Source organism: Ornithorhynchus anatinus, chromosome 3 (genome assembly GCF_004115215.2).
Source record: "Ornithorhynchus anatinus isolate Pmale09 chromosome 3, mOrnAna1.pri.v4, whole genome shotgun sequence".
In the NCBI taxonomy this organism is placed as follows: Eukaryota; Metazoa; Chordata; class Mammalia; order Monotremata; family Ornithorhynchidae; genus Ornithorhynchus; species Ornithorhynchus anatinus.
This window is the reverse complement of record NC_041730.1, coordinates 46,944,743-46,961,686: the sequence shown is the minus strand read 5'-3', so window position 1 is coordinate 46,961,686 and position 16,944 is coordinate 46,944,743. Positions and strand designations below refer to the sequence as shown.

At 46.4% G+C, this 16,944-nt stretch overlaps 1 protein-coding gene across 8 annotated transcripts in view; it reads right to left on the bottom strand.

The window, feature by feature from the left end:
* Positions 1 to 13,430: 13,430 nt before the first annotated feature.
* Positions 13,431 to 16,944, bottom strand: part of MICAL2 (microtubule associated monooxygenase, calponin and LIM domain containing 2) — a 197,449-nt gene continuing 193,935 nt past the window's right edge. For all 8 annotated transcript variants that reach the window (XM_029059580.1, XM_029059579.1, XM_029059582.1 and 5 more), the window contains 2 exons: positions 14,735 to 14,808; positions 13,431 to 14,180 (listed from right to left, as the gene is read on the bottom strand). In XM_029059580.1, coding sequence (XP_028915413.1) covers positions 13,993 to 14,180; positions 14,735 to 14,808 — 262 coding nt within the window. In that variant the 3' untranslated portion in view covers positions 13,431 to 13,992. The remainder of the gene's footprint in view (positions 14,181 to 14,734; positions 14,809 to 16,944) is intronic.

Sequence of the window (16,944 nt, the reverse complement as noted above, 5' to 3'; positions counted from 1 at the left end):
GGGGTACCCCAAAGCCCCCCACCCCTTTCCTCTGCAACCCCCTCCTTTGGGAACTGGATATTAACAATAATAATAATTGTGGTATTGGTTAAGCACTATGTGCCAGGATCCCTTTCTAAGCAGTGGGGTAGATCCAAGCTAATCAGGTTGGACACAGTCCCTGCCCCACGCAGGGCTCACGCTCTCAGTCCCCATTTTACGAATGAGGGAACTGAGATCCAGTGAAGTGACTTGTCCAGGATGACACAGCAGACAAGTGGTGGAGGCAGGAATAGAACACGTCCTCTGACTCCTGAGCCCATGCTGAATCCACTAAGCAATGCTGCTTCTCGGCATGGGGCTAGATCTACAGATTCTAGGCAGGCTAGGCTGGGCTGGGGGTGCCACAAAGCCCCCTGACCCCTTTCCTCTGCAACTCCCTGTTGCTGCTTTGGGAACCAGATAATAATAATAATAATAATCTTCTAGGCTGTAATCTCATTGAGGAGAGGGAATGTGTCTGTTTATTGTTGTATTGTACTCTCCCAAGCACTTAGTACAGTGCTCTGCATTCAGTAAGTGCTCAATAAATATGCCCACACTGGGCTTATAATAATAATAATAATGTTGGTATTTGTTAAGCGCTTACTATGTGCAGAGCACTGTTCTAAGCGCTGGGGTAGATATAGGGTAATCAGGTTGTCCCATGTGAAGCTCACAGTTGATCCCCATTTTACAGATGAGGTAACTGGGGCACAGAGAAGTGAAGTGACTTGCCCACAGTCACAAAGCTGACAAGTGGTAGAGCTGGAATTCGAACCCATGAACTCTGACTCCGAAGCCCAGGCTTTTTCCACTGAGCCATGCTGCTTCTCTGTCTAGAGACCTCTATAGTCTAGAGGTGGGAAAACTCAGGAAAACAAGTAAACAGATATCAATAGCATCAAAATAAATAAATAGAAATATATATATATATATATACCTTCACTTCTCTGTGCCTCAGTGACCTCATCTGCAAAATGGGGATGAAGAATGTGAGCCTCATGTGGGAGAGGGATGGTGTCCAACCTGATGATCTCGTATCTCTCCCAGCGCTCAGTGCAGTGCCTGGCACATGAAAAGTGCTTAGCATGTATGAACATAATAAGTGCTTAGCATGTACCTCTTTAAAAAATGCACCCTGTTTATGGGGTTGGGAAGCAGGCACAGGGAGGTTGAGTGGATTGGATTCAAAATGAGAACCCAGGTTCCCAGTTTCCCAGACCTCTGTCCTATCCACCAGACCACGCTGCCCCCATACCCCCATGTGGCCCAGGAGAATAGACTGAGGAAAGCCAGATTATAGGGAGCTTTGGGGACCAGTTTTAAAATGTTCCTAATAGCATTTAAATCTAATAATAATAAGGTATTTGTTAAGAACTTATTGTGGGCCCTGTAATAAGCGCCGGCTTGGACACAAGCAAATCAGTATGGACACAGTTCCCATCCCACGCAGAATTCACCATCTCAATCCCCATTTTACAGGTGAGGGAAATGTGTAATAATTACTCTGCTGGTAATTATAATGTTGGGGCAGCTGATGCCATCCACCTTGGTAAATTGGAGCACCCTCTTCCAAACAGAGCTGGGGTAATTGCTGGAAAATTGGGTAGGGGGGCTGTTAATGAAGTTGCTGAATTGAATTCCTCCTCCAAGAGCTCTAAGAGAAATGGTTTTTCCAGGGTTTATTTATTTATTCATTTGTAATTTGTTAAGTGCTTATTGTGTTCAGGGTGCTGTATTAAGCACTGGAGTAGGTACAAGGTAATCAGGAGGATCACAGCCCCTATCCCATATGGGGCTCACAGTCTTAATCCCCATTTTACAGGTGAGGTAACTGAGACACAGAGAGGTGAGGTGACTTGAACTAGTGGAAAGAACATGGTCCTGGGAGTCAGAGGACCTGGATTTTAATCTCTGCTCCGCCACTTCTCTGCTGTGTGACCTTGGGCAAATCAACTTAACTCCACTGTGCTTCAATTCCCTCATCTGCAAAGTGGGGATTCAATCCTCTAGGTTGTAATCTCATTGGGGAGAAGGAATGTGTCTGTTTATTGTTGTATTGTACTCTCCCAAGTGCTTAGTACAGTGCTCTTCACACAGTAGGCGCTCAATAAATATGAATAAATGAATGAATGAGTACCTTATCTCCTTCCTAGTTAGTCTATGGGACCAGACTATTCTGAATCTAACCCAGTGCTTAGTACAATGTTTGGCTTAGAGTAAGCACCTAACAAATACTAGTTATTATTATCTTTATATTATTATTATATTATAATTATTTTATAATAATGTAATTATTCATTCAATAGTATTTATTGAGCACTTACTATGTGCAGAGCACTGTACTAAGCGCTTGGAATGAACAAGTCAGCAACAGATAGAGACAGTCCCTGCCGTTTGACGGACTTACGGTCTAATCAGGGGAGACAGACAAGAGCAATGGCAATAAATAGAGTCAAGGGGAAGAACATCTCGTAAAAACAATGGCAAATAAATAGAATCAAGGCGATGTACATTTCATTAACAATATAAATAGGGTAATGAAAATATATACAGTTGAGCAGACGAGTACAGTGCCGAGGGGATGGGAAGGTAGAGGGGGAGGAGCAGAGGGAAATGGGGGGAAAAGAGGGTTAAGCTGTGGAGAGGTGAAGGGGGGCGGTAGAGGGAGTAGAGGGAGAAGGGGAGCTCAGTCTGGGAAGGCCTCTTGGAGGAAGTGAGTTTTAAGTAGGGTTTTGAAGAGGGGAGGACAATTAGTTTGGTGGAGGTGAGGAGGGAGGGCGTTCCAAGACCGCGGGAGGACGTGGCCCAGGGGTCGACGGCGGGATAGGCGAGACCGAGGGACGGTGAGGAGGTGGGCGGCAGAGGAGCGGAGTGTGCGGGGTGGACGGTAGAAAGAGAGAAGGGAGTAGAGGTAGGAAGGGGCAAGGTGATGGAGAACCTCGAAGCCTAGAGTGAGGAGTTTTTGTTCGGAGAGGAGGTTGATAGGCAACCACTGGAGGTGTTTAAGAAGGGGAGTGACATTCCCAGAGCATTTCTGCAAGAAGATGAGCCGGGCAGCGGAGTGAAGAATAGACTGGAGCGGGGGGAGAGAGGAGGAAGGGAGAACAGAGAGAAGGCTGACACAGTAGTCTAGCTGGGATATAACAAGAGCCTGTTGTACAATTATTATATTTTTATCACCTCCCCTCAGCTAAGCCCCCTTTCCCTCTGCTCCTCCCCCTCTCCCTTCCCCTCCCCTCAGCACTGTGCTCATTGGTATATATTTTTATTACCCTATTTACTTTGTTAATGAGGTGTACATCCCCTTGATTATATTTATCGTGATTATGTTGTCTTGTTTTTGTCCATCTGTCTCCCCCGATTAGACTGTGAGCCCGTCATTGGGCAGGGATGGTCTCTATCTGTTGCCGAATTGTCCATTCCTAGGGCTTAGTCTAGTGCTCTGCAAATAGTAAGAGCTCAATAAATACTATTAAATGAATTATTATGAGCTCATAGAAAAGGAATGCAGAAAGGCTAAACAAACCTAATTACTCTCCCTCTCTCTCTCTCTCTCCCTCTCACTTGCTCTCCTTCCTGGAGGTGTATGTTGGGGGGAAATTGAAAACAATTCCAGAGAGATGTTCCTGGCATCATCTTAATGTTGGGCCGGTGATGTTAATAAAGGGAGAATTAGGTGCAGGGTACCATGTCCTTGGGGGCCACAAATCCATTCATCCCCTGGGCCCCACATTTTGTCCCAGAGGCTGTGGTTTGTGGTACCTGGTAGGGTCCTTTTATCTCTGATCCTGTTAAGCATTACTAAGTGCAAAGCACTGTTCTAAGCAATGGGGGGGGATACAAGGTGATCCTCGTGGGACTCACAGTTTTAATCCCCATTTTACAGATGAGGGAAATGAGGCACAGAGAAGTCAAGTGACTTGCCTAAAGTCACACAATTGACAAGCGGCAGAGCTGGGATTAGACACCACGACCTCTGACTCCCAAGCCCGGGCTCTTTCCACTGAGCCACACTGCTTCTTCAGTCAGCTGGGAACAGTAAGGATGGTTCAGTGTGAGACGAATTTGGACTGTGTGCCCTGGAGTATCGCCCTGGTGTACCTCAATGTTCCCTCACCATGAATCAATCGGTTGTATCTTTTGAGCACTTACTCTGCTCAGAACACTGTACTCAGAGCTCGGAGAGTATGATACCACAGAGTTAGTATTATTATGGTCTTGTTGAGTGCTTACTATGTGCCATGCACCATTCTAAGCACTGGGGTAGATACAGCTTAATCTGGTCGGAACTAGTCCCTGTCCCATCGAGGGCTCACACTCTTAATCCCCATTTTACAGATGAGTTAATTGAGGCCCAGCCAAGTGATTTGCCCAAGGTCACACAGTGGATAGGTGGCAGAGCTGGGATTAGGACCCAGGTCTTTTTGGCTCCCAGGGCTGTGCTCTAGCCACTAATGGAAAGAGCACGGTCTTGGGAGTCAGAGGTCATGGGTTCTAATCCCCTCTCTGCCACGACAGCAGTGTGATTTTGGGCAAGTCACTTCACTTCTCTGTGCCTCAGTTCCCTCATCTGTAAAATGGGGATTAAGACTGTGAGCCTCACGTGGGACGTGATTACCTTGCATCCACCAGCGCTTAGAGCAGTGCTTGGCACATAGTAAGTGTTTAATAAATACCATCATTATTATTATTATAAAAGCCACGCTTCCCTGCTGACAAGGAGCTAAAACTGTAGATGGGGGTGACAGACATCAATCTAAATAATTTACAGATTTGTGCGTAAGCATGGTGGGACTGAACACCAGCTTCTAGGTATTCCTGAATCTCTCTGCCTTTTGGTCTCTGTGGACATCTGTGCTACTCACTTTTTCCCCAGACCAGCCCCACGCAGAGGTTCAGGGGTTCCTCTGCCACCTGCCATCATTTCTACATTGGTAAACTGAGGGGAGAGGACCCCCACTAGTGTGAAAACGCCCTTAGCAAATTGGGTGGACGTCAGAAACTTCCCTGGAAAGTTACTCAGAGAGAAAGGAGATCCACATCTGAAAACAACCAGCCTGGTACTGACGTTTGGCCTTGCTGAAGTCACTGTTGGCTAACCAAGATCATTTAGCATTTCCCAAATAAATGCCTGGTTTGTACCCAACAGGGAAAGGTAGGACTCAGAATGGAAGGCAGTGTGTCCTAGTGGAAAGAGCACAGGCCTGGAGTCAGGAGACCGGGGTTCTAATTCAGACTCTGCCAGCCGTCTGCTGTGTGACCTTGGACAAGTTACTTAACTTCTCCGTGCCTCAGTTACACCATCAGTAAAATAGGGATGAAGACGGTGAGCCCTCAGGGGGCCAGGAACATTTCCAACCAGAATCCCCTGTATCTGCCCCAGTGTTTGGGACAGTGTCAGTAAGTAGTAAGCATTTAACAAATACTATAAAAAAATAGTAAAAGACAGGCTCACCCGTCATTGAGACCAGGTACACGATCATTTGATTGGTAGCATTTATTGAGCATATGCTATCATAAACACTTCAGAGAGTGTTAGTTTCCTTTAGAGTTGAAGGAAACTATCGCTACCCTCAAGGAGAAGCAGCTTGGTTTGGCGGACAGAGCATGGGTGTGGCTGAAACGCTGGGGTAGATAACAAGCTAATTACACTGGATAATTAGTAGTCCACGTCCCACATCTTAATCCCTGTTTTCCAGAGGAGATAACTGAGGCACGGGCCTGGGAGTCAGAAGGACCTGGGTTCTAATCCCAGCTCCACCTCATGTCTGCTGTGGAACCTTGGGTAAGTCGCTTCGTTTCTTCCAATATAAGACTGTTCACGTTACTTTCGTTTAGTCAGTCCACACCCAAAGATCACATTCTACTCCCTGACAACCTCCAAGCAAGAGAATAGATAGCAGAAATGGTCCCTTCGTCTAAGCACCAACCTTCCCATTATTACTCAGTCGTATTTATTTGAGCGCTTACCATGTGCAAAGCAGTGTATTAAGCACTTGGGAAAGTACGATATAACCATCAACAGACACATTTCCTCACCACATCGAGTTTATAAGCTTTTCCAGCTGGATTAGCCAGAACCACATTTTACTCCAGCTTCTACAGCTTCTGGCGGGCTTTTCCTCTGCCCCTTGCAATCCCTGGAGTTTCATTCTAAGCCACTTTCCATGTCCACTTTCAGCATACCAAGGCTTAGGATCTGTGTTAGGTTTTTTCTGACGGTATTTGCCAAGTACTCACTATGTGCCAGGCTGAAACGCTGAGGTAGATGGAAGCTAATTAAGTTGGACATGGTCCATGTCCCACATGGGGCTCACAGTCTTAATCCCCATTTTCCAGTTGAGGTAACTGAGGCACAGAGAAGCCAAGTAACTTGCCCAAGGTCACGCAGCAGGCAAGTGAGGGAGTCGGAATTAGAACCCAGGTCTTCTGACTCCCACTAGGCCACATTGCTTTTCATCTGCTTGGCGGGTGCCCCTCTTCCTTCCCCTCCACATGAAATTTCCCATTTTCATTTCTGGAGAAACCTATCAGTGGTGGAGAACAGGTGGGACCTGTCTGGGCTAGTTGTGGGAGCAAACATTTATGGACTCAATTATTCCACCTTTACCAAATGTTTTCTTTTCAGTGACACCACAAAGCCCAAACTGCAGATTTCACAATTTTGTAACTGTTTATAGCAACCTGCTTAAACACTGGATTTTTTTTTTTAATTTCAAAAGAAGCAAAACCCCCACTGAGGAAATAAGCATTCTAATTGGCAATGAACCAGTTTTCCAGAAGGAAAAGCCGAGAAGTGTGGCCATTATCTCATTAACAACCTGCTCCGGAAGGGAGGTGAGAGAGCTGACTGGTAAACCACTGAGGCCTCTCCTTGGGAGTTACCCAGAGGCATCTAGGACTGATTCTGCTGAAGAATGCCATTAAACACATGCTCCCAGAGTTGTGATATGAGTCAGTAAATTGTATTTACTGAGTGTTTACTGTGTACTGAGCACTGTGCTAAACACTTGGGAGACTGCAATATAACAATAAATGGACACATTCCCTGCCCACATCGAGTGACTTCAGACCATAGTGGGGCCCAGCACGTGAGATATTAGTGGCTTAAAGAATCCAAGGGAGAGGCATTAAGTCTGCTGCCCGCTGTTAGCAAGCCTTGTGAAAAACGTTTAGTTGCCCTGAAAATGACATTGAAAACTCAACAAGTCCCATACAAGAAGTCAGCAGGTAATTATGAATGGCTTCTCGGTTGACTTCTAAGTTAAATTTGGAAGTTGATTGAATTAATGTACCCGTCTGCACCTAGGAAACACTAAAGCTTGGATGAAAATCTCCATCTGGTACCCAGAGCTAGATGTTGTTGCTAATTGTGTTGCCAAGGTTGTAGGCAGTTCTACAATGCAAGACCGTAAGCTTCCCAAGGGCAGGGACCTGTCTTTTACTCGTATTATACGCTCTGAAGGGCTCAGTTCGGTGCAGTGCTCAGTAGACAGCAGGCACTCAGTACAGTCTCTGCACTGTCACTGTAAGCTGATTGTGGCCAGGGAATGCGTCTGTTATATGGTTACACTGTCCTCTCTCAAGTGCTTAATACAGTGCTCTGCACATAGTAAGTGCTCAATAAATATGACTGACTGCACTCAGTGGCTGTCCAGTGCAGTGCTTTTTACACAGCAGGTATTCAGTACAGTGCCCCGAAAACAGTAGGCACTCAATACATTTTTAACAGATCAATGAATAAGTGAAAGAATGATTGACAGAGAGATAGAAAAATGAATCAAGAAGGAAAGTGTGTCCTTTGGGATAATGGCTGATGAGGGTGTCAAGAGTCAGACCGGGCAGTTGTTTATCCAATCTTTTCTAAGTCCCTGAGACCTAGATCGAACCCTTAATACAGTGCTCTGCATGCAGTAAACGCTCAATTGATACAATTGATTGATTAAATGTGATTGATTGATCTTGCAGAGTCCACATTCAGCTTTTAGAACAGTTTCACTAAAGCCTTATGTAAAATTCTTAACATCTAGCAGCTGGAAATAATAATAATAACAATAATACCTTGGTTTTTGAATAGCATTTTTATTCCCAGAGTTTTCTCTCATTGTTTATCTCACTTTTGCCCACACAACAACCCTGTGAGGTAGGTAGAAAGGCAGGTTTCATTATCCCCATTTTGCAGATGAGGAACCTGAGGTGCAGAGCGGTTAAGGGACTTGCTTGTGGTCCCACAGCAGAACGGTGGCTCAAACCAGGCCTTCCGTTTCCCAGGTCGGTGTTGTTCCTCTCCCTTTAGGACCACAAGCAATGAGGTCCTGGGGCAAATCAGATCAACAGCATCGAAGTTGCTGGTCCCATATGGAGAGAGCATGGGCCTGGGAGTCAGAGGACCTGGGTTCTAATCCTGACTCTGCCACATGCTTGCTAGGTAACCTCAGGCAAGTTGCTTCACTTCCCAGAGCCTCCCTTTCTTCATCTGTAAAAAGGGAATTCAAAATCAGTTCTCCTTCTATCTTAGCCTAGGAGCCCCATGAGGGGCAGGGACTGTATCTCATCAGCTTACACCGTATCTTCCCCTGTTTTAGTACAGTGCTTGGCTCATAGTAAGCGCTTCACAAATACCTCCATCACGAAACGGGACACGTGAGGTGCCTGAGCGATGGCAGGACATCCAAGAGCTTCTCTAGGATGAGCCGAAATGGGGTAAATGCCAGCAGGGTGGACAGCAGAAACGCTTTTATGCTTCAATAAAATGTCACTTCAGACCATGTTTCAGGTAAGTGGACAGTTGGGAGGGACCAGCAGGAGACAGACAAGCCTGGCGCACAGCGACTCTAAAGGGGGTTGGTCAGTCTTGAAGCAGAGGCTTCTGGGAGATTGTGACATCAAGAAGGAGACAGCACAACAAGGTCAGGCACCAGGGGAACAAATGCACCAGTGCAATGGGGAAAAGCTTTATGGTCACGCAACGTGGGTGGGAAAGTCCATCACACCCATCAGCTGCCCCCGACCACGTTGATAAAAAAGCTCATGCTCTCGAACCTGCCTCATCTTTGAACCCACAGTACAGCTCTATGCTTCAATAAGCTGTTATGTGCATTTGAGAATGAAAAAAATCAGCACGAGAGAAGAGAAATGAGCAGTCTCCTAAAAGGAAAACATTTTGGGCCATTCCCTCCATGGCAAGAAAGACAAAGGAATATTTTTCAAAAAAAATTTGGCTGTCTCATCGGGGAGAACAAAGCATTTTATTTTAACCCCAACCACTGAAAAATGTTTCTTATTAGTAATAAAAAGAGTTATATAATTATTATTATTATGGTACTTGTTAAGTGCTTACTATGTGCCAAGCACTGTTCTAAGCGTTGGGGTAGATACAAGGTAATGAGATTGAACACAGTCCCTGTCTCACATGGGGCTCACACTCTTAAATCCCCATTTTACAGATGAGGTAACTGAGGCCCAGAGAAGTGAAGTGACTTACCCAGAGTCACCCAGCAGACAAGTGGCAGAGCCGGGATAGAACCCAAGTCCTTCTGACTCTCAAGCCCGGGTCTATCCACTTGTTCTTTGTTGTTGTCACCTAAACATTATTTACAAAACCCGACACTGGGTGCGGCCCTTGATTTATCTGAGTTAACGGGGCCTGGGGAAGCCAGAGTTGATAGGTCAGGGGCTGGATTCTGCCCTCTGGACTGATCAAACTGGCACCCAATCACCCAAGGCTTTACTGTGGCACCTGCCCAGCTGAGTTGCTGTCTCTCTTCTCCATTCCCAAAGCAGACAACCTCCCTTCAACACGGGGGAGTATTTCCTTAAAATACCCAGCGATCCAGAGACCGTTTAGGCTCTTCTCTGCTAAAATTACCACAGATGCCAGTCTACCCTGGCAGGACCCTGAGGGCAGATTCTGAGTATTTCCAGGGTGGGGGTTGGGCTTTCTTGTCACCCCTCCCATGCTTAATGCCCATGGGATCCTGGACCTAAATCCTAAAGCCCTCTAACAATAATAATAATAATTGTGGTATTTGTTAAGTGCTTACTCTGTGCCGGGAACTGTACTAAGCACTGGGGTGGATCCAAGCAAATCGGGTCGGACATGGTCGCTGTCCCACGTGGGGCTCACAGTCTCGAGCCCCATTTTACATATGAGGAAACAGGCACAGAGAAGAGACATGCCTAAGGTCACCCAGCAGATAAGTGGCGGAGCCAGGATTAGAATGCATGACCTTCTGACTCCCAGGCCAGTGGTCTCTCCACTACACCTATTTCTGCTTATTGAATCCTTTGACAACTGTAAAATAGTGGCTCTCCTGCCCTTGTCTATCCATCATTCACCCTAAACTTAGAACCTCAAAAGGAACCAAATATTGGCAATAGTCCTCTTCCTAATTAGCCATAATTATACAAATAAATAGAAGGTTGGAAAAAAAGCATTCAGTCACCTCTACACGCTTATAAGTTCGTTCATATTCCCCAGCGATGCTAAGCCTGGTTTTTAGATTCGATTCTTAAAACCAACCATAGATATGCCCCAGTATATACTGGGGGGTTGTGGTTCTTAGGCTTCAGCAGATCCCATATGCCCTTCCCTGCCCTCTCCAGACTACCCCACCGGCCTGATCTGAATCTCCCTTTGCCCCCCAACATTACTACGGAATCACCCGGCCCATAAAGCACCAAGCCCATTTGAAGAAATAACCAGGGGACGCTTCAGTCCACACCTGAGATCAAAAACTCAAAGGAGCTCTTTGCGCTCACTCTGCTGGGGGAGAATGTCTTCCGGGAGATGAGATTCCAGTTTTAGCCCCATTTAGCCCAAAGTAATAATAATAATAATAGTTATGGTATTTGTGAAGCGCTTCCATGTGCCAAGCACTGTTCTAAGCGCAGTGCCACCGGGGTCTGTGCAGTAAGCCCGGAACAATTCTTGTGATCACATCTCTGTCAACCTGCATGCACGCAGCTCAGTAGAAAGAGCGTGGGCTTGGGAGTCAGAGGTCATGGGTTCGAATCCTGACTCTGCCACTTGGCAGCTGTATGACTGTGGGCAAGTCACTTAACTTCTTTGGGCCTCACTGACCTCATCTGTCAAATGGGAATGAAGAGTGTGAGCCTCAGGTGGGACAACCTGATTACCCTGTATCTACCCCAGCGCTTAGAACAGTGCTCTGCACATAGTAAGTGCTTAACAAATACCAACATTATTATCATCATTATTATAAGCCCACGTAGAAGCTTTCCCCGGAAGCCTGTGTGGAAGTCCACCCATGGCTCTGATATCAGCATCGCCCCCAGCTGACAAGCTCCTTGGGCCTCCAGCCTCCAGTAGACCCCATGAGGATCAGGTCGTCCAACGGAGAGAGGCCTCCGAGGATTTAATGACTCTATCCAACATGAATCCTAACCTAAAGCTTTAATAATAACTGTGATATTTGTTAAGTGCTTGCTGTTGCCAGGCACTGTACTAAGCGCTGGGTCAGATATGCACAGATCAGGTTGGACACTTTCCCTGTCCCACAAGGGGCTCACAGTCTCAAACTCCATTTTCCAGATGAGGCAACTGAGACCCAGAGCTGTGAAGTGATTTGCCCAAGGTCACACAGCAGACAAGTGGGGGAGATGGGATTAGAACCGAGATTCTTCTGACTCCCAAGCCCGGGCTCTACCCACTAGGCCATGCTTTGCAGCCTGTTCCAGCTAGAGAGGAACAGAATTCACTTAGAGCAAATCCCCCTAGCATTCTCCTGCCAACTACTCAGATGGAGTGGGTACTGGCCAATCATGCCAGGCCAGTGACCTTTTTCAACCTACCACTACAGGTTCATCGGGCCAGCGGAATCTGCTCTTCGCAAAGGTCATTCAACTCCCATCTTTTTTCTTTTTATTTGGTAACTGTTCAGCGCTTACCAGGTGCCAGGCAGTTTTCTAAGTGCTGGGGATTAGATACAAGCTAATCAGGTTGGACACAATCCCTGTCCCACATGAGGCTCACAGTATTAATCCCCATTCTACAGACGAGGGAACTGAGGCCCACAGAAGCAAAATGACTTGCCCGAGATCACACAGCAGGCAAGTGACAGAGCCAGGATTAGAACCCAAGTCCTTCTGAATTCCAGCTCCGCACTCTAACACTAGTCCATGCTGCTTCTACATCCTGAGAGCATTTCCACACGCTTTGACCAGCCTGCTGTCAGAGCTGGCCTGTCTAAGAAAGCTTTCCTCTACTGGACAACCCGAACTCAACAAGTCACATACAAGAAGTCAGCAGATAATCATGAATGGCTTCTCAGTTGACTTCTCAGTTAAATTTGGAAGTTGACTGAGTTTATGCAGATGATCATGAACAGCTTCTCAGTTGACTTCTCAGTTAAATTTGGAAGTTGAATGAATTTATGTACCCATCTGCACCTAGGAAACACTGAGCAGGGATGAAAATCTCCATCGGGTACCCAGAGTTAGATGCTGTCATTGATTTCTGTGCCAAGGTTGTATGCTGTTCAACAGTGCGACACTGTAAGCTTCCCAAGGGCAGGGACCTTTTACTTGCTTTATACTCTCCTGAAGGCTCAGTTCTGTGTCGTGCCAGAAGATATCTTCAAGAGAAGACCGGGACAGGGTGCCAGAGTTGGGGCATCGGGAAGGTAGGAACAACACCAACAGTGTGGAGAAATGTCCAGTAGATGGAAAAGGAGTTCGGATTTCCAGTTCCATCTAAAGCTAACTCAAAAAAATGGCCCACTGCTCCCAGCAGCTCCCAAGAAAGAGGTGCACAGGCAAAACATGTCTTATATTTGGTATTTGTCCCACCTCCAACCCCACAGCGCTTATGTACATACCTTTAAATTATATACTATAAATTATTTATTCATACTAATGTCTTTCTCCCCTCTAGAATGTTAGCTTGTTATGGCAGGGAATGTATCTGCTAGTTCTCTTATATTGTACCTCTCCCAAGAGCTTAGTACAGTGCTCTGCACATAGTAAGTGCTCTCAATGAATATAATTGACTGATTGATTTTTCCAGTTTCCGGGCAGTTAGAACCAAGATCTGGAATAAGAAGGTTGGATATGCCTTGACCTTTGGGAAGTCTGGTAACCTTTCAGGCACCATCTCCTCCATGAGGCCTTTCCTGACTAAGCCCTCTTTTTCTTTTCTTCCACTCCCTTCTGCGTAGCCCTGATTTGTTCCCTTTATTCATTCCCCCTCCCAGCCCCACAGTATTATGTACATATCTGCAATTTTATTTATATTTATGTCTGTCTCCCCCTCTAGACTGTAAGCTTGCTGTGGGCAGGGAATGTGTCTGCTATGTTGTTCGGTTGTCCTCTCCCAAGTGCTTAGTACAGTGGTCTGCACCCAGTAAGTGCTCCATAAATACGATTGACTGACTGACAGGATAGTATTTTACAGAATCGGGGCTTTTATCTTCTATCAAACGCGCGTTCATTATGAACATTACATTTATGTCAGCAAATACAACTGAATTTGACACCTGGCCACAGCAGCTTTTAATTTTCTGCCATCAACAGTGCAGAGGGCTCTGGCTCCTTATCCAGGAGCCCCTTTTCAATATTAATCTCATCTTCAAACTGATGACCCTTCTTTGTGACATCTGCAATCAGTTCAGCCGTGCTCCCGAAAAACCAAAAAAAAAAAAAAAAAAAGGTGGCTAGGGATAGGGGAGAGAAAAGGTGTGCGGAAAAGGGCGCGCCTGAACCAGCCATCTCCAAGAATACGAAGGATAACCCAGTTTTTGCATCCACTCAACCCACCTGAGGAGAGCTGACGAATCTCGCTTTCCGACCGGCTTGGCTCCAGAGCGGGCCAGGCTGTATCCTCTGTCTGATGGAGGTGAAGCGTTCCCCGCTCCCCTCCCTTGTTTAATTCAGCTGCCTCTCTCCTGGGGACCACCCATCCATTTCTCAAGCTCCCCCTGGACTCCCCAGGGCCAATTCGGGAGCAATTCACGTCCGACTGAGCTGGTATCCCCTGGGTAGCATGGAACTTTTGAAGAGCTGTTCTTCCGTCTTCTCCTTGACACTCTGCTCCTCTAAAAGAGCCGAGGGTTTGCTTCTTGCCTCAATCGCACACAGTGTCTTGGTGAAACTCTCCTCCTTCTCCTCCTCCAGGTCTGTTTCTTCTTTCTTGTGCTCTACAGTGTGACAGAGTAAGGAAGAGGGCTGAAAAGCGGCCGTCTCTCCTTTTTTTTCATGGTATTTATTAAACACTTACTATGTGCTAGGCACTGTGGTAGATACAAGATAATCAGGTTGGGCACAGTCCCTGTTCCACGTGGACTCAGTCTTCATCCCCATTTTACAGATGAGGTCACTGAGGCACAATGGTGTTCATATTGAGAGGAACGGGTCTCCAAGGGAGCCACGAGGCCTAATGGAAAGAGTCCTGGTCTGGGAGCTAGAAGACCTGGGTTCTAATTCCGTCTCCTCCACTTGTCTGCTGTGTGACCTTGGGCCAGTCACCTCACTTCTCGGAGCCTCAGTTTCCTCATCTTCAAAATGGGGATTAAATCCTACTTCCTCCGATTTAGACTGTGAGCCCCGTGTGAGACAGGGATTTGGTCCACCCTGCTTAACTTGTAAGTACTCCAGCATTTAGAAGAGTATTTGACATATAGTAAATGCTTAATAAATACCATTAAAGGAAAAAAATGGGGGGGGAGTGTTATTGGAAAGGCAGCAGTCTTACCGTCTGAGGTCACTTTCACTTTTTGTTCCTGCTCCCATCTGCTCTGGTTATCTTCCAGTTCCAGCTTCTGGGCCCTGTGGAACAGAGAGTCAGAGCTCAGTGAATCTCAGCGTGTTGGTGGACGGTCGACCAACGTCAATTAATTGTACTTATTGAGTACCACGGTGCCTGCTGTGTGACCTTGGGCCAGTCACGTCACTTCTCAGAGCTTCAGTTTCCTCATCTGCAAAATGGGGATTAAATCCTACTTCCTCTGATTTAGACTGTGAGACTGTGGGAGGGGAGGGAAGGTGACAGGAGAGGAGAGGTCAGGAGAGGTGGTTTTACTTTGGGCAGAGCACTGTACTAAGCGCTCAGGAGAGACAGTGGGACAACTGTGCCTATAGCCATGGTTAATTCCTCTAGTGATGCTGCTGCTGCCGAAAGGCTCCCTAGTTTCTGGGGCCAAGGGGGCTGGAAATGCCAGGGGTGGCAAGCAGGCCCTTCTGTTCTGATCACATGACCATCGGTCTCCTCGCCTGAGAGGAGAGGAAAGTGAGAGAGATTCGGTCTCTCACTGCCGCAGCTCTGGCTACCCATAGTGTGACCTTGGGCAAATTGCTTCACTTCTCTGGGCCCCAGTTCCCTCATCTGTAAAATGGGGATTAGGACAGGTAACCCCATGTGGGACATGGACTGTGTCTGACCTGATTAACTTGTATCTATCCCAGAGCTTAGAACAATGCTTTGCACATAGTAAGAGCTTAACAAATGCCATAAAAAAATCATAGTCACCCAGCTCAAAATGAGCCCCGTCTTGGGCTGTTATTATTATTATTAACATTGTGTTTGTTAAGCACTTTCCATACACCAAGCACCATTCTAAGCAGTTAATAAAGTTATACATAGGCCCTGCCCCACATGGGGCTCACAATTTAAGTAAGAGAGAAAATAGGCATTTAATCCCCATTTTTTACAGTTGAAGAAATGGAGGAACAGGGAAGTTAAGTGACTTGCCCAAGGACACACGGCAAGCAGAGTCAGAATTAAAACCCAGGTCCTCTGACTCCCAGGTCGGTGTTCTTTCAACTAGGGCACTTTTTCAGCCTGCATTTTTGAATGAGAAAGAATGATCAGGAATGATTTTGGTAATTTGCTTGAACTTGTCTGGAGCTTTAGGAGGGAGAAAAACCCATGGAAAATAGGTACAGCTCCCCCAGAGTGATGATTAGTAATAATAATAATAATGATACTAACTGGGATATTTGTTAGGTTTTTACTATTGTGCCAAACACTGTACTAAATGCTGGGGAGGAAAACAAGCAAATCAGGTTGGACACAGTCCTTGTCCCACATCAGGCTCACAATCTTCATCCCCATTTTACAGATGAGGGAACTGAGGCTCAGAGAAGTGAGGTGACTTGCCCAAAGTCACACAGCAGACCAGTGGCTGAGCTGGGTTTAGAACCCATGACTTTCTGACTCCCAGAAACTAAGGGCATCAAAATCAGTCACTGGAGTCTCAGCGGGGACCTTCTGGCTCCCATCGGGCTGGCAAACAAATGTTGGTATCAGGTCTTTTTTTGAGTAAATCAATAAAGTTTTGTTGCAGCTGATTTAGCAGTTGGAAGAAATTCTAATTGCCAAAGATTTTGAAAGAGAGAATGGCTTCAAAGTTCTCAAGTGGGGTCTGCAATCATGATTCAGACTGGGAATCCTCAATGCTTTCAACCTCTCCAGTCTTTCCAACCATTATCCCCCCGTGATCCGATAGAGACCGGAGAGGGAAAAAGGTCACACAGGCCGGACCCCACCAATGGCAATGCCCGCTGTGGAACCAGGTGGCAAACACTCAGACCCGCCCGGCAGGCCCAAGGTCCATGACAGGCAGGGGTAACCAGCTGTTCTCCCCCAGGTGGACCTCGGAGTTAGAGCTCCTGCATTCTTATCCCGACTCTGCCACTTATCTGTTGGGTGACCTTGGGCAAGTCCCTTCACAGCTCTGTCCCTCAGTTTTCTCATCTGGAAAATGGAGATTAAATGATCCTCCCTCTGATTTAGACTGTGAACCCCATGTGAGACAGGGACTGTGCCCAACCTGATTATTCTCTATCCACCCCAGCACTTGGTATAAAGCCTGGCACAGAGCAAGCACTTAAAAATATAATAATAATAAAAATAGTAATAATAATAAATCATGATAATAATAGATGGAACCGGTGGGGAAAGAC